We start from the raw sequence: 26,161 nt of genomic DNA, 5'->3' as shown, positions 1-26,161 counted from the left end.
GGGGACCCTTCTCGGGGACATGAGCTCCTGTCATCATCCCCTCGCTCTCCCGGTAGCTGTCCCTGTGGTCCGTGACAGTGCGTTCTCTATAGCGTGCTCCTCTTAGCGCGTACCGCCTCTGGCAATTGATTAATTAATTAAAGCAACGCCTCTGTCGAGCTGGGGGTGCCCGGGGTCCCCCCGGCCCCGAGGGAGGCGGGAGACCGCGGCGACTCCCGGCCGCCAGGGGGCGCTGCCGCTCCCCGCGCAGCCGCTCATTGGGCGGCCGACGCCACGCGCGGCGCTTCCGGGAGGGGTGGGGGCGGTTCTCGCCGGGCTGTGGCGGCCGCAGGTGGGGCGGGCGGGGAGCGGCGGGGCTGGGGGTGCTGAGGGGGCACAGGGGGCGGGGGGAGGCCGGATGGTGGGTGGGGGTGTGGGGGCCCTGAGGGGCCGCGGGGGATGAGGTTCTGTGACGGAAGCCGAGGTGCTGGGAGGGGGAGCAGGAGAGCTGCCCGGCTGTGAGATGGCGGCCGGGGTGCAGTATGGCGGGGGTACAAGGAGGTGCTGTGCGCAGGGCGCTTACGTGGGCACGGGCTGCGGCCGGGTGAAGTCTGACTTGGGGATACAGAGGAGTACCGGGGGACAGGCAGGTTGAGGGGGCGCGGGTCAGCGGCCCGGGGTGGGGGCTGGCGGGGGGTGGTACCTGGCCCAGGTAGGGCCGCAGGGGCTGAGCCTGCCTGTCCTTGTCCCTAGGATGCAGCGGTGGCCAGTGCTGCTCTTCCTGGCCTGGGTCTGCTTTCTCTTTTTCGCTGGTATCGGGCTTTTCATGAGCGGCTTCTTGCTCACCCGGATTGAGCTTGCCAGCAGCAGCTCCTGCTCAGACCCGTTTGTGCCGCCGTCCTGGGAGAGGCAGAGCCTCCCACCGGGCTCCTGTTGGGCGCCCCAGCGCTTTTCCAAGGCTGTGCTTGTCATCATTGATGCCCTCCGTTTCGAGTTTGCCCACTTTAACCCAGCCAAGGCCAGCCCACGGCCCTACGAGAACAAGCTGAGTTTCCTGCACCACCTTGTAACCTCCCAGCCCCGCCATGCCCGCCTCTACCGCTTCCGAGCCGATCCCCCCACCGCCACCATGCAGCGCATCAAGGGCCTCACCACCGGCTCACTGCCCACTTTCATCGACGTGGGCAGCAACTTCGCCACCTACGCGATCCAGGAGGACAACCTGCTGGCACAGCTGGTGCAGAACGGTAGGCGGGCGGCAGGGGTGTCCCGCTGGGACAGGGCACATGCAAACCACTGATCAGCACTCACATGGGACCTTTATTCCTCTCTCCTCGGGAGAGAGGAATAACTGCTTACACCACCTCCACCCTGTCAGCTAATTCTTTTGCCCTACTGAGATGACAGTTATCTCAGAGCTGTCAAGCAGGCAGAGTTTTTCTGTCTTACACTGGGAGTAAGAAGCAGCTGGGACTGTGGCTAGTATTTCTTCAAAGATGGCAAGAAAGCAGGTGAAAGTGGCCGTACTGATGGTGACTGTCACAAGGTCACCACCAGGAATGGCCATACAAAGCCAAGGGCAGTCAGTCATGTCATGTCATGTCGTGTTTGCGTTCAAGTGAGACACACGGTGAGGGAGGAGCTGGTGCCAGGTGTGCTGTGGGGGTGTCCCTCAGGCAGCAAGCCCACCTGGCCAGAAACCTCTTCACATTTTCTGTGTAGTTTGGTGCTGCTGGGGTGTGCTTAGTGCAGCTGTAAAGGGCTTGTTGGGGTGGGATGATGGAGTAGAGAGAAGGCGGCAGGATGCAGTTTTGTGTAAGCCAGAGAGATTTTCTTCCAGGACTGAGTGGCACAAATAGCAGTGCCTGGGACGAGGCAACGTGACTGGGTTTCTGCTCCCCCTGTGAGCGAGCAAGGTAGGCAAACACAGTAAATCATCGAAGGCGAAAAACGCTGGTGGACCCTGTGCCAGGGCAGGAGGAGAGAGTTCCTGCTCCCAGGCTGAAAAGGCTCTGCGGAAACATGGAGGGCTGGCTGGTGGCAGGCAGGAGAAGCAGAACAAGGGCAGTGGGAAGCGTCAGTGCTTTTGCCTCTATTTTTCCACATATGAAACCCCACCACCGTTGTGTTTGAAGCTGGAGCCCAGGACTCACAGCGTCTACTCAGCCCCTGTCAGCAGCCATCTACCGCCTTGTGTTTTACACTGTGTTTTACAGTGGGGTCACAGGCCTTGGGTGAGGATCTGTCTGCTTTGTGCTGCACCTTCCCAAGTGCTGTGGTAGTATGGGCGAGTACCCACCTGTTTCCTGGCCTCTTCAACCCACGGACCTTTCTGCTGGGGGGATGCATCAGAGGTCAACAATAAGTCATGAGGTTGTGCAGGTGAACTTGGTGTGGGGGCACTCCCCGTATTCAAACTCATTTACAGTCAGATGGTCATTTTAATTTGAGGTTGCTTTTGAGTGTGGGTTGGGTAGGAGCCAGTGCTCCAGATCCTGACGTGGATCTGCCCAGGCTCTTTGCACTAATGTGGTGACAGCATAAGTCAGGTGGGCTCCCTGCTCTCATTAATTCTTTTCTTGCTGCCTCAGGAAGGAGAGTGATCTTCATGGGTGATGACACTTGGGAAGGACTCTTCCCAAAGAAGTTTTTCCGCTCGTATTTCTTCCCTTCTTTTAACGTGAAGGATCTTCACACTGTGGACGATGGGATCCTGCAGCATCTCTATCCAACTGGTAAGCAGCTCTTTCCCCAGAGCCTGGATAACCCTTTACGTTATGTGGGCGTCCTCCTGCAAGTTTGGGGTAGGACTGAAGAGTTTTTTCTGTTACGGAGTGGCGCTGGGCAGTTACATGCTGCTGCCCAGGGATTACAGTGCTCTAGCTGGATTTTCACAGATAAGCCAGCTTTTGGGGCCTGTAAACTGTTTCGTAAATACCTTTCCTCTGTTTGGGAGATAATGCAGCTTGATGGGACAAGGTCAGACTTCTGCAGCTGTCCTAGAAATGCACTGCCAGGATGGAGGAGGAGGAGCGGCTTAACTCTGAGATGTGGCTGCCTGGGCAGGCACACAGTGCTCCGGGAAACACACGACAGTGCAGCTGCCCAGCAGGAGGCTGGGGCACAGCACTGCTCTCAGCAGAGCATTGGTGGCTCCTGGTCTTGGAAAGAAGTTGAAATATGAGATTGTTTTGTGAATTTTAAGTGATTACAGACTCCTCCTTAAGGCCTTAGGACCAAGGGGAATGCTCTTTGCTTTATCTGTGTATGAATCTAAGTAAATCAAGGGTGCAGTGGTCTTTCTCAGGGAAGTCCTTGTGCCTTGTGGGAAAGTTGCGGTTCATTGTTTAACCCCAAATATGTTGGTTTTCCTGTGTCGAGGCTCTGAACCAGAGGGGAGAGGCCAGGATAACTTTCTAGCTAGGGACAGCATTGGTGTGCCGGGCCCATGTCCTGGGTGGGATGCAGAGGAGCTCATTGATGAGCCTGACCTGAAATATCTCCAGGGGAGGACTGGAGTTCTGGGTTCTTCTTTTCCTGAGCATCCCCTTGGTTTAGTGCAGTTTGAGTATTTCAAGGTAACTTGGGTGACATTGGGCAATTCCCCTCCTGAGAGATGGTGAACAAAACCCATGGATACTGGGGCGCTTGCCAGGTGCTGAGCTCCCCGCAGCATTGCACCCAGGCACCCACGAACCAAGGGCGTGCCTCTGTTAAAATCTGCCTCGATCTACTTGAGAGCTAGGAGTGACAATGGCAGGAGGGGAGGAAACAGTAGTTTCCAGAGGCAACCAGAAAGCTCTGGCAGAAGGATCCAGGCGTAGAGCCTGTGCCTGATTGCTGTGCCAGCGTGTGATAAGGCTGCTCTTGTTCTGCAGTGGACAGTGGTGAATGGGACATGCTGATTGCTCACTTCCTCGGCGTGGACCACTGTGGGCACAAACATGGACCTGACCATGCTGAAATGGCTAAGAAGCTCACCCAGATGAATGAGATGCTCAGGTGATTAGTGCAGCGGTGGGGGGTTGCCAGTTGGCCTTTTCCTTCAGCTGGGCCGATGAGGTCTTCCCAGGGCATTTACAGATGCAGAGAGCAACAGGGAACACTTACTGTGCCTGTTAAGACAGAGAAGGGCTTTGGGCAGCAGCAGCTGAAACCCCAGCTGTGGGGCAGCTTCAGTTGCGTAGACACATTTGAGAGAGGTTTGGTTTCAGACATAAGGTTGTCTTCAGGTCTTGGAGCCTTGGTTCTCAACCAAACCGTGCAGCTGGAGAACAGCTGAGCCTTGCTCTCTCCGTCTTTAAAATTGAGAGTGCCACACTGAGGTTTGGCTAACGTTTGAGAAACACTTGGAGAACCCTGACTGGGGAATGCTGCATTTACTGCACAGGCCTGTGAGTTGTGATTTTGTGTCAGAGGGCAGAATGGGATCCAGAAATCCTGGTCACGCAGCTGTCCCTCAGCCCCAAATGCTGCAGCTTTCAACTCTTACAACTGCTTTAATTTTTGCTGCTGGAAGGAGTAGGTAACTTGCCCTGCTGCATCTGAGAGTGCAGTATATATTGTGTCATACTTACTGCATCTTTCAGGGACAAATCCCCTTTTTTTTCCTTAAAAGTAGGAGATAGCTCACACAATGTGATCCAATAGACAAGTCCTAAATAGGAGCAGCCTGAAATTTATTCCTGTGGGGAACATTCCTTCTGAATTGTATGTTGTTGAGTTCCCTGAAAGTACCAAGGAGCCAGCCACCATCCACAGGGGACCTGGGTAAGATCAGTCCACTCTGTCTCAGGGCTCTGAATTTTCAGTTCAGTTTTGAAGCATCCGTCACGCTGGTCCCTGGCTCAGTTGTTACAGCTCTGCGTCAGCACTTAGTTTTGCTCAGATCCTTCTGTGGGCTTCACCTGCGTGGTACTGGCAGGGGGACATGTCCTCTCCCACCTGGGCTACCTGGGCCCTTGGCCAGGTAGGGGTTGACCTTCCTTATCCCTGTGACAGGTCCTTGGTGGAGCACCTGGGGAATGACACCCTTCTGCTGGTTGCTGGGGACCATGGCATGACAGAGACCGGAGACCATGGCGGTGACAGCGAGAAGGAAGTGAATGCAGCACTGTTTGTGTACAGCAAAACACCCCTATTTGGCACTGGCCCTCCTGAGGTGAGAAGCAGCTGATCCTTAGCTGTCACTGCCTGAGGTGGCATCCAGGGCAAAAATTGCATCCTGGGGTTTCAGAGAGTAATGGTTTGATTGGGATTGTTTAGATTGAGAAGGGGTGGGGAGTCTGTCACCGTTCCCAAGAGAAGAATGGAAAGGCTGATACAGGATGCAGGTGACTGAAGTGTTTGGGATCCATGTGTGGGGCCCTCCAGCTGTGGTGGGTGTCTGAGTGGGGCCAGGTGAGCTGTTAGACAGCCCGGGCCAGACCTGAGGACTTGCAGCTCCCAGCAGGCATCCTCCCTTCTGTGAGGTGCTCAGGGAAAGCTGAGCTGTGCCTCTGCCTTCCCCTGTGTTTTTTCCCCTCCTGGCTTCCCCGGATTCCCCTCTGAACAGGGATGTCTTCCCCACCATCCTCTAGCTGTGTTGTTGTGTTGTTTCCGAATTTCTGATTCCTCCCGTCTTTCCAGGAGCCTGAGGCCGTTGCCCAGGTGAACCTGGTGCCCACTGTGGCCCTGCTGCTGGGTGTGCCCATCCCGTACAGTAACATCGGGGAGGTGATGGCTGAGCTGTTCTCTGGGGACGGTGACGCTGTGTCTGCAGCCTTGCAGCAGCTCTTGGTCTATCACATCAATGCCAAGCAGGTACGGCCTACGGTAGGCCTCCCTGTTGAACTAGAGAGGAGAAGAAATGGCTTTTTAAGCACGTACCTCTTCTGTTTGGTGGGGGTGGGGTGGTGACATAGTGTTATCTTCACGGGGAACTTGTTTTGAAGAGTTACCTCCTTGCAGTGCTTGCTGTAGTAAAAGGCGGCACCATTTTCCCTAAAGAGAAATGAGAGACACCTGTTTAGTGTTTGGTGGTGAGCGCTGTGGTGTGGAAAATACTGGCAGGGAAGGTGGCATTCCTTTCAGGATGAGGGTTGGTCCCAGATGGTCAGAGTGGGATTTGTTTTTTAGGGAGAGGCTGGTGAGGAAGCTGCTTTCTCAAGGCAGAAGACAACTAAGGGCAAGTCTTGTTAATGGAGATTCAAGAATACAAATGGATGTTTTGATGCTGCCTCAGTTTTGGAGGAGAAATGGTGTTAGCTAAAAAGCTATTTTAGATCAGTGACAGAAGAAGAACAATAATGAAGGACTAAATAAACACCAAGTAGCAGGTGACAGTAAAGCAGGATGGAGAAGGAACAGTTTACACCAAGAGCAATGAAATACATAACCCCAAGAGTTGAATGACAAAATTTAAATTAAACTGACTATACCAGGTACAGAAAGAGCCCAGGCAATGGAGCAGGCCATGTGCCAGGGCAAGCCAGAGCGTCTGTGGAGGGACGTGAGGGCCGTCTGTTGTGTCTCTGAGCACGCTACAGAACCAGATTTGCCGCACACTTTACAAGGCACGTGTCTTAGTTAAGTGCTGGCCTGCCTTTGAGGGACCCCTAGATTGCCAGGAGTGCAAGAATAACTCCAACTCCTTGGTTGGACAGCACTGGTGCACGTCAGTGAGGAGCTGGAGAGGATACAATTGCTGACTGGAAGACAGAAATGTTCAGCCTCTGCTGTTTATAGAGCAGCAGTGTGCTTTCTCATTTACGGATGATAGTGTACATTACTGTCCATTAGTCACTGAGGGAGGTTGTGCAGGCCTGGGAGAGCGCTGGTGCATATGTTTGCCATTCATTGTCAGGAGCAGGCTGATTCTGCCTGTGCTCTGAGGCATGGAAGGCATGTGAAGATACCGGTGTTTTTCAGGGCATGAGCAGATCTATGCTGCTATATGGATGCCCTGCCCTGGTAATGCCCTTGTAAGACTTTTTTTTTATGACTTTGGGATCAGAGCTGCCTCTGTTCCTGTCCTCTTGAAGTAGGAAGCAGAACGAGCTCTCCTTAGCCTAGGGTACAATGGGTTAATGTGCATTTGTGTAATTGAAGAAGAGGGAGCAGTTTGATTTGATTCACTATAAGCTCTTTAATTTGATGTCTATCCTCAGTCAAACAATGTAAAAGTCGACATTGGGTGCAGATTAATAGCTAGTGATGACTCGAACTTCTGGGGGACATTTGCCTTATTGTTACCAAAGACTGTATAGAAGCCCTTAGTCCTGCCCAACATTGCCAGAGGTGCACCTGCAGGTGAAGAACTGAGAGGAGTTGGTGTGGCTGTCAGGATGGATATGTCACTTGAGAGGGACGTCACTTCGTCAGAGGGATTGTGATTCCTGTCAGTCACATCCTGGATTTGGGTGACCCGCCCTGGGTGATGCAGGTGGGGATGGGTCTGTCCTCGCAGGGCCTGACAGACTGGGGCTGTTTCTGTTCTGAAGGGGCTGTGTGAGGCAGTGAACCCTGTTCCCAGTGGTCCCAGTGCTGCTGTCTGACCCTGTGTCCTCTCTCCCATAGGTGGACCGCTTCCTGCACTCCTACTCGCTGGTGGCTCAGGACCTGCCAGCAGAGCAGCTCCAGCACCTGCAGGACCTCTTCTCTGGCGCCATGGAGGAGCACGCTCAGCTCTTGGCCCAGGTGCAGAGGCCGACGCTGGTGCCGCCAGAGCTGGAGTCCAGGCTGGGAAGCCTCATCGGTCGCTTCCAGCTCTACCTGCGGGAGGCACGGGCTGTGTGCACCCAGTCCTGGGCCCGCTTCCATCCCCTGCGTATGGTGGGGGGCTGCACCCTTATTGCCGCTTCCTGCTTGCTCTGCTACATGGCCTCAGAGCTGGCCACAGCATCAGACTCTTTCTATCGCAGCTGCCTCCTGTACCCGCTGCTTTGGGGCCTGGTGGTGGCTGTTCTGCTTGGGCTGGCCCATGCATTCACCCAGAATGGGCTGGATCTCCTCCTGGTGTCATCATGGGCAGCTGCTGCTTCTCAGCTGGGTTTTTTCTGGCACTGGTGGGGCTGGCATCCCAAGCGAGCCCGTTTGGTGGGCAGTCAGCCACCCTTGGCCAGTGTTAGCCTGAGGCAGAGGCTGCAAGCCTGGCTGCAGCTGGCCTTCCCCATGGGCATTCTGCTCTTCCGCTGCGGAGCTATGTTCTCTGATAGCTTTGTGGTGGCCGAGGCGCGAGTGGCCCCATTCCTGCTGGCCTCGCTGGTGATGTTGCTAATAGGGAAGCTCCACTGGGACGGTCGCCTGACTGTGCCAGAAGGCCCCAAGCAGCAGCTCCTTGGCTTTTCTTCTTACCGGAGAGAGATCTGGTACCTGCTGTGCCTCGTGGCCATGCTCCTGGTCTGCGTGCGCCTCTCCAGTTTCTTCCACCAGTGCCGCGAAGAAATCCCTCAGTGCCGGCCCTCTCTTTTCCTCTCCCCCCTTGCCAGCCTGAGAAACACACGGGCCAAGAACCTCTTCTACCTCCTGTGTGTGGCCTTGTTGGCCGGGCTGGTCTGTGCAGTGCGGAGCTGGCTGCGACACTACGGCAACCTGAACAGCTCGGACCCCCTTGTGCTCTTTGTGCGCTGGGGTTTCCCACTGGTGGTCCTTTGCATTGCCTGCTACTGGGCCGTTGCCTCCAGCGCTGATGACTCTCTCGGCAAGCTGCAGGAGCTGGTGCAGGTGGCAGTTGTTGCCTTTCCATGGGCTGTCTATGGCCTAGCGTCTGTGGGGCTGCTGCTGCTGCTGTGCAATCCCATGACGGTGTTCGCAAAGGACACGCGGGAGTCGGCAGGATCCATCGTCACTCCCTACCTGGGGGTTCCCAGCTCTGAAGTTGACTTCCTCCACGTCATCCCTCAGATCTATAAGAGGATGCAGGAGTCTCAGAAGAGCTGCCTGGAGCGAGGTGGCTGCAAGGCCACTGTTGCAGCATATGGACTGGGCAGTGTGTACTCGGCAGCCCTCGTCATAGCACTCACCCTGCTGGGCTTCCTCTTGATGCTTCTGCACAGCGAGCGGCTGAGTCTTGCCTTCCTGCTCCTCTTCCTGGAGGCCTTCGTGCTGCTGCACATCCACACACGTGCCAGAGGCCTTGCTGGAGATGCAGGTGAGTCAGGACTCAGTAGAGCATCCTCTGGACGTGCAATCTTGGCCTCATCTGCAGCGACTTTCCCTTATTTCCAGTGGGACAGGTGGGGTCCAACGTCTACTCTTGGGGAATGGTGGTGCACTGATCTTCAGGGGATCCTCCTAGCTCTTTTAGAGCTGCTTCAGTCCTCTAGTGGAAGAGAAATGCGGGCAGCAGGGATGCAGCGTGGGAAGAGGAGGAGGAGGAGTGTCTTGTGTCAGGGAAGGGGGCTCTACACCCATCCCTTCTCCCCAGGGTGTCAGCAGCCACTGAACCTCACTACTGCTGACAGAGCCTGCAGCAGGGCGGGCAGCAGGGGGAATGCCTGGCCCCTCGCTGTATCTGTGGTGGGAGCCTGACTGGTTTCTGGCTCACAAAAGAGAAAGCGCGGAAAGGGAACCTGGAAGAAAAGCCAACAGGCTTTTTTTGACCATGGGTCTGTCTTGTTCCTCGATGCTGATATCTCTCTCTCTTTTTTTATATCTCTCAGAGCCTTTTTCAGTGCCCTGGTATGCAGTCATCTCCTGGCTCCTTGCTGCTTCCCAGTTCTTCTATTCCACAGGCCACCAGCCCATCTTCCCAGCCATCCACTGGAATGCAGCCTTTGTGGGCTTCCACCTTGACCACAGCACGAACCTACTGCCCGCTGTCCTGGTGGGCGCCAACACCTTTGCCTCCCATATCCTCTTTGCAGGTAAATCAATTTCTCCCTGGGCTGTAGAGCCTGAGCAGACATGGCTCACTGCTTTGCCTTGTCTGGAGGCCTGCAGGCTGAGCACGAGGCGATGAAGGCTCTGGCACCAGCTGAACAGCAGCATCCTTGCTGTCCCCTTCTGGGGCCACGGAGCTGCCTGTGGCCTGCAGCCTCCGTGCAGCTTTGCTGGGCCAGCAAACTGGAGCTGGGGTATATGCTTCCTGGGCATGTCCAGGGCATGATGGCAGAGCCTAGACTGCTCCTCACCTCCTGGGCTCCAGTAACTTCACATGCCTTTGTCCTTGAGGTAGTCAGCTGCCCTCTGCTCCTGCTTTGGCCCTTTGTGTGTGAGATGCCCAGCTCGCAGAGGAAGAAGCCCAAGAAGGAGCCCCGGGAGGAGCTGCAGGAGGTGGAGGAGCACATGATGGAGATGAGGCTGCGGGAGTCGCCAGAGAAGTTCTCCATTGCTCTGCTGCAGCTGGGCCTGAAGTACCTCTTTGTCCTTGGGACACAGGTACGGGCAGAGGCAAGATGGGTGTGGAGAAGGCTGTTCAAGAGGAAACTGTTGTGCTGTGAGAACCATGGGGCACTCTGATGAGAGAAAGGGGTCAGTCAGGGCAGTGACAGGCCCAGGGGTGATATATCTGGTTGCAGGTGGAAGAGCAGCTGCACAGGTCCTCTTCTCAGCCATGCTGTTTGCTCTGTGCTTTGGCAAGGGCTGCAGCACAGAAGCCGCAGTACAGATTAGGCTGCTTTTCATACCCATCTGCCCAGAGTGGCAATGGCTGTTCAGAAGCTACAGGGTTTTAATCCTGCTCCCCCTCTTCTCGACCATGCCTGTCTATTTTGCACCAACTCTGGTTTTCATCTGATCTTGTGCTGTGGTGATGTAGGGAGCTAAACACCAGAAATTTAATCCCGTGAAAGAAGCGAAATAGCTTTGTGGGGTTTAGCCCTTCAAATCTTTCTCCTGTGTGGTCAGACCAGTGCAAGTGAGGGGGCAGGCCCCACAGCAGGAGAGCAGGAGTGTTCCTGTCAGTGAAATATTAGACCAGGTTAGTGATAGTTTGAGCCCTCCTCTGTGCTGTCCCAGCCTGGCCCCGGGAGGGGCTGTGTGTACCCCAAGCTGTTTGTGTTTCCTGACAAGGACACGATGGAAGGGAATCCTCTTTTGGATGCTCGTTTCTAGTGTGTGCTGCACCACCCTCTCAGGTGTGTGCAGTTTAGTGCTACCTTCAGATGGGAACCCAGTGCCTAGGAGGTGTCTCTCCAGAGTCACTTATAACTTGTTTTTCCTGATCTCCCCCACAGCTTTTGGCCTGTGTTTGTGCAGCTATGATCCTCAGGAGGCACCTCATGGTCTGGAAGGTGTTTGCCCCAAAGTAAGTTCCAGGAGTTGCTCTGATGCTGGGTTAGGGCTCGTATCCCTGACATCTTGTCTAATGTTCGTAGACAGTAATGATGGAAAAGACTATGTGATCGATCTTGTATGAATTCTTACCTGATCAAGGCTGTAGAAATGTCCTTAACTAATTTCTGCTTCAAGTTCAGAAGCTGGACTTGACCTAGAGCACAGAAATTTCTTCTTATCTTGATTTCCAAGGACACACAGAGACACATCTGGAAGCTAAGAATATTCAGGGCAGAGAGGCAAAGGTATGGATAGGAGAGCACAAATGGTAAACCCGGAAGTGGTAACTAGCAAACCTTTGGGCTAGTAGGAGTGTAGGGTGGTCTCAGCCAGTGTGGGGTGGTCTTGGCCTCTGAAGGATTCAAAATCCCACCTGGGTGTTTTCTTCTAAACCAGAGGTGTGCTTGGCTTCCAGGTTGCAGGCAGCAGCTGCTGGGGAGTGAATGTAATTCAGGTTTTAGGATCTGGGGTGCTACCAGCCTCTCACTGTCAGGAAAATCAGTCTGGCGAGAGTGAGGGCAGCAGCCTGTCTTTGCAGGCATGCTGGCTGTGGTATCCTTACTGTGTCTGCTGTGCCTGCAGGTTCCTCTTCGAGTCACTGGGCTTTGTGGTGAGCAGCATCTGCCTCCTGCTGGGGATCTCCCTGGTGATGCGTGTGGACTGTGCCGTCAGCACCTGGTTCAGCCAGCTTCAGCTCAGGTAGCATTGGACATGTTGGGGGAACCTGACCTGCTCGTCAGCCGAGGCTGTGGTTGTGTCCTTGCCTGCCTCAGGCCAGGAGGGATACACAAACCACCAGCAACAAGTGCCTGCTGACAGTGGTCAGGGATTATCCCCAGCTTCCTGCCTCAGTGTTGCACAAACGGACTGGGACCGACTATTGTCTGCTTGTTGTGGCAGTGTTTCTCAGCAGTGGACGTCAGAGCTCTCGCTGGGCTTTCGTTGCAGTAGGAGGTTTCTGCTGTAGGGGCCCAAGAAGCCAGAGTCCTGAAGTGCTCCTCTGGAGAAACACCAAATGGGGATCTTGCTGCTGCTTTCCTGATAACTCACCCTGCTGTGCAGCTAGTCGACTTTAGTGGCCAGCGAGGTGTCACCTTACGCGTGCAGAGACAGAGACTCACGGGAAGGGGCCTGCTGAGGAGAGGAAGGAAGGGATAGAGTCTGCAGCCACCACTTCTCTTTGCTCAGTTTTCATGCTGGAATCAAAGTACACATGGTTACACGTGCAGATGGCTCCTGGGACCTCCTTGGCAGCTGCTCCCCTGTCAAGTCAGTTGATTGCTCTGTAGTGATGCCCCTCCTGTCCTACCCTCACTCCCGTTTTCCTGTCCTTCCTCAGACCTCTGAAGGGCCCCCCTGCAAAAGGCAGCAGGCTGGGCTGCCTTGTACAGCCTGAAGCAGGCTTAGCTTGTTGGGGGGGTGGTAGTAGGGAGAACTGTGTCCATGACCAAAAAACTCTCCACTTGTGGCCTGTCAGTGTCCCCGCAGGCTGGTCTGTAGCAGCCAGGGCTCCCGATCTCTTCCTGAGCATGTGCTGCTGGATGTCAGCTGTTGATTGTGAATGGTTGAGATGCAGCAGGATGTAGTGATGCAGCAGTGGCTCATCCCCATACTGGATTTGTCAGGAGGAAAGGGGAGTCTGGAGTAGCTGTCGCGACTGCAGGAGTGGCCTTGGTGTGAGCTCTGGTGCCTGGGAACAGCTGCTTGAAATCCCTGAGTGGGTGACAACTCTGCTGGGAGGTGGCTTAGCCCACTGGTATCTGTGTACATGCAGGGGTTATGTCACCTTGAAGGGACCCCAGGCACTGCAGCCAACGGCATCTGTGATCCCATATCTGGTGTTCATCTCCCTCTTGGCCTTGGTGTTTTGCGTGGGACCTTGTGCTGCCAGTGAGCTACCCCAAACCTGCCCTTGACTGTGCAGTCAGGAGACATTGTATTTCTTTATGAGCAGAGGTAGAGGACAGCGACCATGATGCCTGGCCACATCCCAGCTAAATTCCACCTGCAGTTTTGATGGGAGCTGGGATTCCTTACTGCCCTGAACCACTGGGTGGCATTACTCAATGATATGAAACCTTTCATCTCTTTCACCCCTGGAAAGAGCTGAGGACTGCTTGCCTGGGATTCCTGCATTGATTTTTGTTCTGATCCCATTTGTTTTTCAACTCTTGCACCATGACTGCCCCTGTTTGAGTTCCTCACTGCAGGCTGCTAGCATAACTCCAGGGTCGTCTTCTCCTCTGCCGTGGAGAGTCCTGGGGAAAGTGTCTCATCACTTCTCGCATCATTTCAGTTCTTGCCATTATGCCCAAGTGCCTGGTTGCTCTGGAAAATGGCTTTTGAGGGCAGGTTTGGTTTCCTGTTTTACCTCTGCAAAATGCTTGCTCAGGTGCTAGGGTGCTAGGTTGCTAATGCAGTAGTACTGGCCTCTGACACCCCCGCAGCTGCCACCGAGGCCCCTGTTCCTCTTTCAATGGCTGCCATCATGCTGCTGAGCCTTCCCGTGCCCATTGTTCATGGTTAGAGCACTTAGCACGTGGGCATCCTCTCCTCATGCCTCCACGTCCCCCCTCTGCCATCCTGCTGGGGCCATAGGCTCACAGCCCTGGGAGGCTGGGGCAGAGCAGAGGGGACAGCAGAGCTGCAACGCCATAAAACGCGCACACTTACCTTGCCGGGGACGAACAAAACTTGGGGTAACAAAGCTGCAAGCACGTTCTTGTCACTACAGAGATGCCAAGGAGCACCAGCTGCTCAACCAAGGCAGACTGACTGCTACACCAAAGAATTCAGATTCAAGAAGATGCGTTTTTCAAGGGCTGGAGATGCTCTTACTTTCTTTCATGAACTGTTTTAGTCTCTGCCAGCCTTCGCCAGCTGCCCTCAAGCTGATCATTTGGCTGCCCTGCTCCTGAGTGTGCCAGGGATGACAGATCCAAGGCTCGGCGACCTTGGAAGCAAGACATTGTGCTGATATTAGAGGAGATGTGGCTGTGTTTTTTCTGATTTAAAACCCCAAGGAGCGTCCAGAGGAAGGTGCCTGCTGATGCAAACCAAGGCTCTTTGGGAAAGGTGGCGTGCAGGGGAGTCATCCTCAGTGTGCTCAGCAGAGTGGTTTTCATCACGCGCTCCACAAAGCTGCTGTGCTTCAGGCTTTTGCAGGCGTTGTGTGTGTGTGCCTTGGCAGGGCTGCTGCTCGGCGCCCTATCCTGGGCAGGGGACTGCTCTGCTGGGAAACTTCCCTGGCTTGGGCTGGCGGTGGGCTGGTGTGTCCCGTGGTTGTGGCACGGAGCAGGGGGGGGAATTGTGTCTCATTTGTGCTGCCTGGAAAATGGCGACCGAAAGCCGTGGGGCTGGCACTGCCCGCGTGGCCGTCCCGAGGGATGGTACTGCTACGAGGAGGCCCGGGCTCAGTGTAACTCAGTTCCCATGCCCGTTTCTCCACCCCATCTCCGTCTATTCTTCCCTCAACACTTCAGGCTGCTTATTTACTTCGAGGCACAGCCACATTCCCCTTGGCAAGCCACGGTGCCGGCACGGCACGTGGGGAGCAGGGCTGGGAGGCACTGCCCTCTCCCCTGAGCTCTGACTCGATTCGTCATGTGGCTTGGAGCGAGCTTGTTGTTTTATGTTTTGTGATTAACCTCTCCGTGCTTCAGTACCCCACTGGGGAAAAAAAAAAGGGAATGGACCCAGCTTTGGAAAGTGGTTTGGGAGCTCTGCATGCAGCGTGGTGCTACATGGTGGCGTTAACGCTTTCGTTCTCATTCAGCAGCTACACTGTGAGGGTGGAAGTGATGCTTGGAAATAGAGCCTTTTTTCCTTAAAAAAACCCCAAAACAGGCAAGTTGGCACCGCTCGTTCACCCAACAGCTTTGCCTTGGACTGCTGCGGTCCTTGGAGCCTGTGCCCCGCATCCAGCCCCGTATCCCTTTGCTTGCAGCCCTGGGCTACCGCTGGCCGACCCCGCCGGGGGCTGCGCAGTACCTCGTGTGCGGGAGGTGGCCGGGGAGGGGTCGCTTCGTTATTAAATGTCTAATTAATCAGTGGTGTGGGAGATTTGCCGTCCTAGCGTGCCGCGCGGCTCCGGGCGGTTGTGAAACAGAGATCTGTAAATAAAACCGTGAGATCCAAGGCGGGCGGTGGTCGTGTCTTCCTTCGCGCCGCCGGTGCGGGCTGTGGACAGGCGGGGACCCCCCCGGGCCCCGCCCGGCTCTCCCCGGCGGCTTCGCCTAGGGCCGAGGTTTGGTCCTCCTCGGCTGCCGCCTTTCTGGCGGGACGGCGACCGGCTCCGCCCCTTCCCTCGACGCCTGGCTGTTGCTTTGGCGACCGGCGCTTCCGCTCTGTGTCGCCCGCCAATCGCGGCGGCGGCGCGGCGGGCGCCGGCCAATCGGCGGGAAGGCGGGAGGAAAGCGGCGCGCGCGGGCAGTGGCGGCGGTGGCCGCCATGAAGCGGCGGCGCGGGGCGGCCTCGGAGCCGGGCTGTCTGCGGGCCTGGGCCGCCGAGAGTCAGGCGCTGGCCGGCCGCTGGCAGGTGCGACGGGTCGCTTCTCCCCCTCCTCCCTCTCCCCGTTCTCCGAGCCCCGGGGCTGCCCTTGCCGGGACCGCGCTGCCTCTGGTGTTGGTTGCCATGGGAACGCTGCCGACCTGGGGCTAGGCCGCAGCCTGCCCGTCGGCCGAGGGGCCGGAGGGGAAGGGGTGCCGCGGCGCGGGCCGGCCCCATCGCCAGGCCGGCGGGTGAGTGTCTCCCTTGCAGGCAGCACAGTGCTCGGGGCCCGACGGAGCGGCGGCGCGGGAGGTACGACTGCAGCGAAGCGGCTTCGGGGAGCTGCTCCTGAGGATGCGGGGTGAGTGGCGGCCCGGTCGGCTGGGGCCGCCCTGCCCCGTGCCTTGCCTTCACCCTCTCTCCCGCTGCCGTCCCGCACCCGAAGAGCGTGGGAGTCTACCGGTTCCCGGGCACTGGTGTTGACTGGGCTGCAGCTCCAGTATCCCAGTGCTGGAAACACTTCTGAAGGGAGGGGGTGAAACGTTCCTAAGCTGAACTAGGCCTGCAAAGGGATTAAGACCCAGCCCCAATCTAATCTTGCTGGGGGATGTGGGCAGAGCTTTGGGAAAAAATGGGGCAACCCTTGTTCTGGTAAGCTGGGGAGGGGGCTGCCTGCCACAACTGCGGTATAGAGGAAGCCTGATGGGAGGGGGGAGAGAAAGAGAGAGAGACGGCGTGGGAATCCTGTGCAAAAGGGTGGACATGTCTCAGAAGAGAGTAGGCTATTGATGCTCTTTTGGGAGAGCTGAAAGGTCTCTGTCTTGCAGGACTGTAGCACCTGGATAGCTGGGGAATGGGTGTCTAAAGCAGTGTTGGCCCTAGAGAGGGGACACCTGCTGTGTCTCTAGGTAGTGCAGTTTCTGTTAAATCTCACCGCACCAACAAAAAAATACTTACTAGGAAACTTACGTTGTCGCAAAGCCAGGTGATGATACTTTGGCATGGATGGTTGTTGGGTTTTTCCTAGCCAGCTCAATTTCTTGTTGGGTTGGCTGTGATCACAGGGCTGCCGGCTGCCCTCCCCACCCTGCCGCTGGAGCTTACTGTTCTCTACAACTCCCTGCTTTTTACTATGGGAGCATCTAACTCTGCCATCGAAGGAGAAGCAGAAGGAATACACCAGGGGCTCCTCAGGGGTAAGGAGATCGTGCTCTGTGTGGGGGCTCCTTGGGCCGAGGAGGGTGTTCTCTGCACTTTGGAGATGCAGGGGGGGCTGTGAGCAGGGAAGCTTGGCTCTGCCGGGAAGGGCAGGAGGTGAGGTGGCTTGCGGCCAGGGAGGATGTGCAGCTGCCTGCCTGTCTGCCTGCTGCGGTCTGCAGGGATGGGCCAGAGGTTTTAAGAGAAACGAGACTTTTCAAGGCATAAGGTGCCAAGTCTCTAGCAAAGTTTTAGTGACAGTAGAAAATGAGTGTTTAATTATGGTGTGCTGCCTTCAAAGAAGACTCACTGAAATAGGCTGCAGGTCAGAGGGGGATCTGCAGTGTTGGCACATGCTTGCCCAGGGGCAAGTGACTTCAGGAGGACTCAGCAGAGCTGGAGTCCTAGCTCTGAACCATGTGTTGTCTCCTGAGTGTGCTGCCATTAACTCCACTGTCTGGAAGCTTGGTTTCCATGCTGCTGAGGCCGGGCCAGCCCTGTAACCCCATTCCTTCCCTCGCTACGAGGAACCTGTGCTTGCTTGAGGCTTTCTTTCCCTCTTGGGAGGTGCCTGTTACAACCTCCTGTCTTGTGGCTGGGGTTTTTTTTGTTTGTTTTTTCAGTTCTGGAGGCTTGTGGGGCCTGCGGGCAGGATCTTAGCACCGAGGAGCTGTGGCAGAAGGTGCTGCAGGAGGTTACTGCAGAGGAGCTGCAGGCACCTTTGCACCGACTGGGGGCCCTGCAAGCAGCGTGGTGGCTGGCAGCCAGCCGCCTGGGAAGCACTGCTGGCCTCTTCCGGCTCCTGAGCAACGCTGAGGTAAATGGGCATGGGCAGATGCTGTGCAGCTCCCAGTTACTTGCACCAGAGTATCTGCACAAATATAAATACCCGTGGGTTTACTAAAGGAGGCAGAGCTGGTATAAATACTGTGTTTGTCGTAAACCCCACTCTGCAAAATGTTGCTGTGGTATTTGGAGACCTGAACCCACCAGTATTGCCCAGTCAGCGTGAGTAATCCTCTCCCTGGTGTCCCGGCATGGCCTAATGGCCCTGAGTGCGTTAATGAGTCCCAGAATATCTCCTGCTTGTTGGTGCCCTGGACCTTAAGCTGTGAGACAGGAGACTTGGGCAGGCTCAAAGGGGGCTGCAGGTGGACTTGCAGCCTCTGTAGGGAGCAAGTTGCGAGCAGTGGGATGTAGAGGAACCATCCCTGCTGATTATGAGGCTGCTGAGGGGTCCCACTTTTTCAAATGCCTTCCAACAGCACTTGGACCTGCCTTGCCCGGAGTCCCTCGAGGTGCACCTCACTCTGAGGTGGGGAGGTGCTGCCCTGTGCCAGACCAGAATCACTGCAGCAAGGGAGCTGTAGGTGAAGTGAGGGGGTCGTAGGACATTGCTCCCCAGCACAGACAGCACCGTCAAAGGGTGTGGTGGGACCTCTGTTTCTGTGTGCCCTGGGATCAATGTTTCCTGCTTCCCTTCAGCATTCCCTGCTCTCTCTCCTCTGTGTATTCACAGGACCCAGGAACAGCTCGCTGCCCCAAGGCGGAGAATGAACTCCTCTCTCTGCTCAAGGCATGGCGGGTACCTGCTGAGGGGGCCTCCCTGCCCCTTGTGCAGAGCATCGAGGACTTGAAAGAGATCCTCTGCACTGCGGCAGCCTTCCTGCAAGGTTTGTGTGGATGAGGTACTCGTGCCAGCACAGCCTCCCACTGCTCTCCAGTCCCAGGAACCCCTCTCCCTGCCCTTATCCTGGTTTCTCTTCCCAAGCAAACCGGCCCTTGAGGTTTTCTGGGCTGTTTCTTTGGAAGAGGGCCAGGGCTGAGCCTCTGGGTCTCAACTTTGCCGTTTGGTATTGAAAGAGCTTCTCTGCTTTTTCCCCAGCTAAGCCTTTCTTTGCACTGTCACAGGGTTCCTCTGTCTGTCTGTGGCTTTAGGTAGGTATCTGGGCCCCACAGTGATCTTGTATAAAGCAGAAGGCTGACAAGGGACTTAGGAGGATTTCCCTTTCTTCTGTTTGTCCTCTGGTACCTGCCTTGTTGCAAGCACATTGTTTCTGTTGGATTACAGTGCTGCAGGAGCCACGCAAAGCTGTTGTGCGGCTTTGTAGCCTGGTGTCACAGCACGTGATTGATCTCATCTGACTGCTGCGGTCTGTCCTGCTTGTGGTTTTCTCTCACTTGCTGTCCTGACAGCCCAGCGGCTCTGGGGGCAGCCAGCGCTGTCTGGCTGTGCTCAGGCTGACTCGGGCTGAGAGGGCAGGTGCTCCTGCCCACAGACCTCTCAAAAGCCTCTAGGATGGTGATAGCACTTCTAGTGGGGAGATGGCAGAGGTGAATGGGATGTAGGCATGTGAGAGCAGCCTTGGAGGGAAGCTTGAAATGGGGATTGAAAGAAGAGCAAATACTATTTGCAATAAATATTCATGAATTGATATCCAAAAGCACCCTGCTGCGAAATGGCCCAGATGTGCTGGAAGAAAGTCTTTCTGAGATTCTGTGTGTGTTTCCCTATCCACACTGCCATTGCTGTGGATGAATGCACAGGTGGACCTGCACAGCGCCTACCTCTGCCCTCGTTCTGGGCCGAGGCAGGCAGGTATCTTGGTATGCAGGCTTGGAAGCTGCTGTTATTTCTGCTAGACATTTCCATCGAGTGGCTTGTTCTCTTGCAACACCATTAAACCAAAGATGGCAGCTTGGCACCATCCTGCTGTGTGTTGCTGGGTGCGGAGGGGAGCAGGCAGGTCCCTATGGCACTGGGAATTAAAGGGCTTGTACCCTTGTTTGGGGACCAGGTGGGGCAGGAAGGGGAGCCGCAGAGCTGAGATGTTGGGTCTGTCCTAGGGCTGCAGGAGCTGGAGGCTGGGAACTTCCCCACCGCCCTCTCTCTCCTTCAGGAGGCTGCAGGAGGATTCTGCTCCAAGAGTGTCCTGGCCCAGATCTATACCTGCCTCGGCTGCTGCGCTCAGCGAATGGTAATGGCTGGACCGCTCCCCTGTCAGCGGGGAGAGGGGAAACAGCCTGGAGCGGGGTGGGGAGGCTCAGGCTGGTGTCCACGCTGCCTCTGCGTGGTCCTAGGCTGCTGCAGGAAGGCGAGGTCTTGAGCAGAAGTTGCCCTTGTGGCTCCAGCCTCCTTGGACAGTTGCAAAATCCAGGCAGGAGTTTCGGCTGAGTGCAAAGGATTGCTGCAGAGAGAGAAGATTAAAAACCAGCCTGAGGAGGGCTGCCTTTGGCTAAAGTGCTGCTCTTGCTTAGTGTGGACCGCTGGGGAAGCAGAGCAGGGATCTGGATCCCACTGAACAGCAGAGATATCAGTGTGATGTCCTTGCAATGTGTACCTCTTCCCATCTAACTAGGGCAAGCCTCAGACAGCCCTTCAGCACTTGAAACGGGCCCTCCAGGTAGACTTCCAGTGCCTTCCTGCCCTGTCCCATGTGGCAGCTGTGTACCACAAGCTGGGGGAGACAGATGCGGAGCTGCAGGCCCTGGCTCTACTCTATGAGGTATGCCTGTCTTCTTCCTGTAGTTCTGGGTTGATTTTTTGCCCAGCAGAGCCTGCACAGAGCTTCAAGCAGGCTCCTGCCTTCTGGGGGGGCTGTTTGACCCTGGAGGGGTCCCCAAAGCAGGCTACAGTGATCCAGCCATGGTGCTGCCTTCAGCAGCGGGCAGGAAGGAGCCCAGTGAGATCCAAAATTCCTGTTCAGCACCTGTCAGTTGGGTCAGTTTGAGTCCCTGTTCATGTTCTTGGTGGCTTGGGAGAAGAGGTTGCACTTGCATGTCAGAAAGTATGAATCTCAATAAAAAGTGTCTAATAGTAAAGAGGCCTTTAAAATGCAGATTGTGGCTGTGAGGTATCTGCCTGAGGAGGAGCAGGTCACAGCAGTAGACACTGAGTCAGCTCTTCAGCTGTTTGAAATCTGTAAGACACAAACACAGCTGTGGAGAGGGATCTCTCTCCTTACGAATGGCCCAAGATCTGGTCTAACTAGGTCTGCGGCTGCAATGGGAGGAAGCTCAGAAGCACCTTGAACTAAAAATCTGAGGTGATCTGAGTGATCTTGCGAATCTGATGCCGTGTGGAGATCAGAAGTCTGCCTGTCCCTGTATGATCGTGGTTGCTTGTCCTGGAAGTGGCTGTGCTGTACCAAGTGAGAACAGTGTCTCTGTGCTTATGAAGTGCAGCGCTTTGCTCATCTGGGTGCATGTCCAGATGCCACAAGTGACGAGTGATCGCAGCTGCTCGGGACTTGACCAGTGTTGCGCTGACCATATTTTCTGTTCCTGTTTCACAGGCTCTGGGAAAAAACCCTCCAGCAGCTGCTTCCTCTAGTCCGTATTTCCTAATCCGAACAGAGCTCCTTGTCCACACACCAATACTAGCTTCTCTCCTTCGCCGCCGCCACCCCTCTGAAGTGAAGTACCTGCTGGCACAGCGGTGTCTCCAGGATGGGAGGTAACAGTGCCTCTGGTCTGCTTGCAACATGCTGCTTGTTTAGACTCTGCAGTTTTCTCTGTGCTCCTGGAAATCATCTAGTTCAGTGCTGCTGTTGTGGTCTGCTCAAAGCACGGGTGTCATGACCAGAGCGAGTGTGGTGCAGGAAGAGCCTGTGGGCTGGCGATCCAGGTTCCACCTGGCTGCTGATGCTTCTTGGGGTCCCTCTGCTCCTTTCAGCACATGTCCTATCCCTGTTGCAGGGTGGCTGATGCAGTGGAACATTACCTTGATTTTCTGGCTCTGCTTCAAGAGGGGCTGCAGCAGCAGGTAGGTGTCCTGGTGAGGAGCCCCCTGGTGACTTGGGATGATGTTTGGATCCCCATCCAAAGGCCTAACCCCTGCACTCCAGGTTTCAGTGTCTAGTTTGGGATGTGAAGGAAACAAGGTTGGGGCTGGCACCTCTGACCTGTGGCATGTCTGCCTTTGGATTCACACCAGAGACGGCTTGCCACTGCTATTTGGAGAAACAGCTTCCCCTTTTCTGTGGGGAGCAGCTGTCAGCCTGGTTTTGGATGTCTTTCACTTCAAGAGTAGGGATTTGCCACCTTGGCTCTGCTGAGCTGTTAGTGCTTCACAGCTTCTGCCTCAGACAGGCTCCAGTGTCTGGGAGCAGGTCTGTGCTTTGCTGGGCAGCAGCTCCATGTTCCCCATAAGTACAGGATCATTCTGCTTGGCTGGGTGCTCTGCTGTTCTGTGTCTGAGCACTGCCATCACTTTTGCTCCCCAGGTGCCCCTAGATGGTGGCTCAGCTCTGCCCAGGATCCCTGAGGTGTTCCTGGAAGCAGCGTCTGCCTTGGAGCAGGCTGGGAGGTACCAGGATGCCATAACCGTTTGCGAGGAGGTGATCAGCCGGACAACTGACCTGATCCCACAGAAGTTACGAGAGGAGGAGAGGCTGGAGCAGCCGGAGTGCCCATCGCCAGAGGCAGGGCTGGCAGGTGGACTCCTCTCCCAGAAGAAGGAGAGCCTGTGCTGCCTCACCTGGAGAGCAGCTGGATACTTGCACCAGGGCTGGGCATGGGCTGAGCTGGGCCAGAGCAAGGAGGCCATAACGCAATTCAGCAGGTGACAGAGCCTTGCTGGGAGAAGGGTCCTCCCCAGCAGGCAGCAATGGCTGGCGGGGGGCAGAGCAGGGTGCAGTGTGGTGCGGGGGCTGGCCTGACAACTTGCAGCTGATTGCCCAGCATGGGGGTGGCACTGAAGCTCCTCTGTTCTTCCCACCTGCAGATGCCTCGGTGATCTTTTGCGAGCCCAGCTTTATGGGTCTGGTGTTGAACCGACAGGTAAGATGCTGCACAGCTGGGTTGTGAACTGGAAAGCTTCTCAAATCCAGATTTTAGGGAAGAGATCTATACCAGTTGTGCAGATGGGCTGCCAAAGGCTAGGCCACTGTTCACCACAGCCATGCTAAGCTCTTATTGTTCTTGGCTCTTGCCCTCTGCCGCCTCCTGGCCTCTCCCAGCCTGGCAGAGAGGCTGAGCTCTGCCAGTGGGGGTTTGAGGAGCTGGAAGATGAGCAGCCCAAGTAAATGTTCAGCCTGTCCTGACTGCTAACCTGGCTCAGCCTGCTGGGACGAGTGAGGGAATGTCTGGAAGATGCTGTCTCCAGGTGCATGTGTCTTTCTGTGCCAGAGAATCTCCTGCCAGAAGTGGAGGTGCTCCAGAAGATCAGGTTGCTCTCCCTCATTGGGCGAGGTGTGCAGTTCCTAGAGCTGGGCAGGCACAAGGAAGCCTTGTTGGATTTCCAGCACGGCTGGCAGATCTCGCCAGGTAAGAGCCTTATTTTGGTGAGGAACAGAGAGATTTCCACAAACTTGTCCTGGGCTGTTTTGCTGTATTCAGCAGAAAGGCATTATGCTTTAGATCACACTTATTAAAATGTTAAGGACTACAGAAAGGCTACTAGCAATGTTACATACTTGAGATGTTTCTCTGGTGCCTGGTCAGCTCACTGCCCTGGGGAAGCAGTAGTGTATCAGAACCTCGCCCACAACCTGTGCCCTGAGACAGCTTGAAAATTTCTCTTCTTCCTGTCCGAACCCCAGCCAGCTTTCTCCCAGAGAGGGCCTGCTTTCCCAGAACAGCAGCTGGACTCTTGCTTCATCCTAGGAAGCAGCATGTCTGTGCCTGACAGAGGCCTGTCAGGGACAAGGGGAGCAGAACAGGGAGCTGCTGCATGTGTCCTGAGGAGCACAGCTGAGGCATGGCTAGTGCCACTCCCAGGGGCGACCCTGTTCAGTGCTCCAGCTGCACTGACACGCTGCAGGGCTGTGAGCTTTGCCTGGATCTGCCAAACTGCTGGTCCCAGCCCTGACCGAGCTCCCTCCTTTTGGGGGTGCAGACCTGCCTGCAAGGAAAACCCCAACCCATATACAAACAGAGGTGTGGCTGGCTGTGCCGCAGGGCCGATGCCGTCTGCCTTGGCTGCCAAGCCCAGGGTTAATTAGAGCCTGCGACACAGCCGGGATGGTCTCCTCATTACACCACCTCTCCTCATGCTCATCTCCCTCATCTAGCTTCTCAGCTTCTTTCGCAATGTCCTGCAACCCATAGCAGCGCCAGGGAGCTGCTCCTCCCTTGGTAAGGGCTGAATCCTCCTTTGTGTCTTGCAGGTGATCCAGCTGCTACCTCCTACCTGGTGCAGGCCCTGTGGAAACTGAACCGAAAGCAGGAGGCGGCTGCTCACTGGCAGAAGTTGTCCCAGAGCTGCCCTGGGGAGGACAGGGAGCAGGAAGGGCAGGGAAGGTGTGTAGAGGGATGGGTTGGATCTCAGCTGGCCACACAAGACAGCTCCAGCTGCGCAGCCTGTGTTTCAAGCTGTGTGGACAGTTTAGCTCAGCTCCCACTAGCCTGCACCCACAGCTCGGACATGTTGAGGAGCTTCTCCCCACATCTGCTCTGGGAGATCACGGGCTGTGGCTCTGCAGGGACTCCCCCGGGCATGAAAGAACTGACATGGGGATGAAGCCCAGTTCTGCAACGGCAAACAGGAGGGCAGAGGCAGAGCTGGGGGCTCTGCGCAGCGCATGGGGAGCGAACTTCCTAGTCAGGCCATGGCAAGGGAAATACCACAGTCCTTGCTGCTGTAACACTCCCTTCTCTTTCAGGCCCTTCCCTTTGTACCTGGTTTCATGTCTGAAGCAGGCGACCTTCCCACATAGCGAATCTCTTGCCAGAAGCATACAGGATTACCTCAGGACCACAAACCAGGACCCCTTGAGCTAACCTGGTCAGTCTCCCCCTCCCTGCCTGCACCGGGCTGGCATGAGGCCTTTAACAACTCCTCCAAGATGCAGAATTACTCTTGGGTAAAGCTGGATTCCCAAAGGACTGAAACAGAATAGATCTCCTTTTCTAATAAAAGCCTCGTTTCTATTCAGTTTAAGTTTTACTGTGCCCCTTTTTCCAGAGCAAACCTTTGCAGTCATGGCCTTGACGCTGCCTGGAGTCGCAGTGAGGCTGTGCCCCGGGTGCATGGGGGATCGAGGGCAGAGGTACCCTCACTCGTCTGTGCTGCTGTAGCAGCCAGGCCTCTCTGGGGAGCTGGTGGCAGAGCCAGGCGGTCTCATAAAGCAAAGCATTGTCAGATCGTCTGTCCTACCTGCGTTTTGTGTACTGGCTTTTTACTTGGTCACTGCAGTTGGGAGCCCAGAGGAGTGGTTTTGGCTGAGGCACGCAGCTCTGAGGGGTGGCTTCCACTGCGCTGCACTAGCCAGGGACAGTGGGAGGGATGAGACCCATGTGTCCCCTGTGCGGCTCTGGGCCCCTTCCTGTGGGGGCAATGGTGAAGGGGCTCCTGCCCAGTGTTTGGTGCAGCTAATTTTGGGTGACAAAGGTCCCACAATCACTTAAGCTGAGGCTTTGGCAAGCCTGGCCTCCCACAGAGGGAAGACGTGTTTGGGAGCAGCTGGGCGAAGGGCGAGGTAGGAGAGGGGAAACGGAGCATGATGAAGCTCAGAAGCTTGAGGCAGGAGCTGCTGTGGCCTTCTCCGAGCAGGATGGGCAGAGAGGGGTGTTGAGGTGGCCTTGCCCTGCCATTTCTGCAGAGAAGTAAACTGTGGCCTGGCCGCTTGCCCCGGTGCCAGCAGGGAGGGCAGTGGGCTGGGGCCGTGCATGTGCAACACTGCCTGGCTCCAGGAAAGGCTACCCAGGTGGGGACGTGGGGCTGTGAGTGCCCAAACGCTCTGGGAACTGGTGCTGGGAGGGCGGTGGGTTGTCCAGTGCGGCCCTGCCAAAAAAATCAACCAGGGAAAAGAAAAACTGCCCCAAACATCAATAAACCGGGGAAAAGGGATGCAGGTGGCTTTGGGCGGAGGGGGAAGGCCGAGGCCCTGCACACCTCTTCACCCAGGACAGGGGAATAAACCCTCCGGAGCGCGTGCCCCCACAGCCTGGCCAGGGCCCGGGGCCACTCTCGGCGCGGCGGTGCCGCGCACACACACACATCCCCGTGTTACACACCCGCGCTGCTCCGCCGGCTGAGCCCGGACGCGCTCAGCGCATCCGCGCTGCTCCCCAAGCACCCTCCTCCTGCCCCTTCCTGATTGGCTGCAACCCTGCCGCCTGGTTCCCTTTCCTAGGTCAGTAGCCAATCGCGAGTCGAGGCTAACCCTGATGGCCGTCGGGGCAGGACTTCCCGCCCGGATTTTTCCATTGGTGGATTTTTGCCATTGGCTGCCCGACCCGTGTTGCCCGGTAGAACAGCCATGGCAGGAGCGGCGATGCGATTGGCTGACGGATGTTG

General features: G+C 56.0%; 2 protein-coding genes across 4 annotated transcripts; both read left to right on the top strand.

Moving 5' to 3' along the window:
- Positions 1-291: 291 nt before the first annotated feature.
- On the top strand, positions 292-15,373 carry PIGO (phosphatidylinositol glycan anchor biosynthesis class O). Of its 3 annotated transcripts, XM_054810310.1 has the most exons (11): positions 292-331; positions 733-1,226; positions 2,571-2,714; positions 3,858-3,981; positions 4,981-5,140; positions 5,608-5,781; positions 7,537-9,109; positions 9,621-9,824; positions 10,136-10,338; positions 11,136-11,206; positions 11,818-15,373. In XM_054810310.1, exons 2-11 carry the CDS (start codon positions 734-736, stop codon positions 11,936-11,938), a joined length of 3,267 nt encoding a protein of 1,088 aa, XP_054666285.1. In that variant the 5' UTR covers positions 292-331; position 733; the 3' UTR covers positions 11,939-15,373. The 3 variants fall into 3 exon arrangements, with proteins under 3 accessions (XP_054666285.1, XP_054666286.1, XP_054666288.1); XM_054810311.1 differs by lacking the exon at positions 5,608-5,781; XM_054810313.1 differs by lacking the exons at positions 292-331; positions 11,136-11,206; positions 11,818-15,373 and having other exon boundaries at positions 705-1,226; positions 10,132-10,311.
- A 292-nt stretch (positions 15,374-15,665) lies between these two features.
- Positions 15,666-24,795, top strand: FANCG (FA complementation group G). Its single transcript, XM_054811025.1, has 14 exons — positions 15,666-15,771; positions 15,994-16,084; positions 16,788-16,919; positions 17,544-17,737; positions 18,440-18,593; positions 19,768-19,898; positions 20,280-20,426; positions 21,216-21,376; positions 21,619-21,685; positions 22,146-22,483; positions 22,646-22,701; positions 23,050-23,187; positions 24,030-24,162; positions 24,525-24,795. The coding sequence occupies exons 1-14, from the start codon at positions 15,685-15,687 to the stop codon at positions 24,640-24,642; spliced, it is 1,947 nt and encodes a 648-aa protein (XP_054667000.1). The 5' UTR covers positions 15,666-15,684; the 3' UTR covers positions 24,643-24,795.
- The last annotated feature ends 1,366 nt before the right edge of the window (positions 24,796-26,161 follow it).

The sequence above is a fragment of the Grus americana genome, chromosome Z (genome assembly GCF_028858705.1).
Source record: "Grus americana isolate bGruAme1 chromosome Z, bGruAme1.mat, whole genome shotgun sequence".
NCBI lineage: Eukaryota > Metazoa > Chordata > Aves > Gruiformes > Gruidae > Grus > Grus americana.
This window is presented reverse-complemented; position numbering and strand designations above follow the sequence as displayed.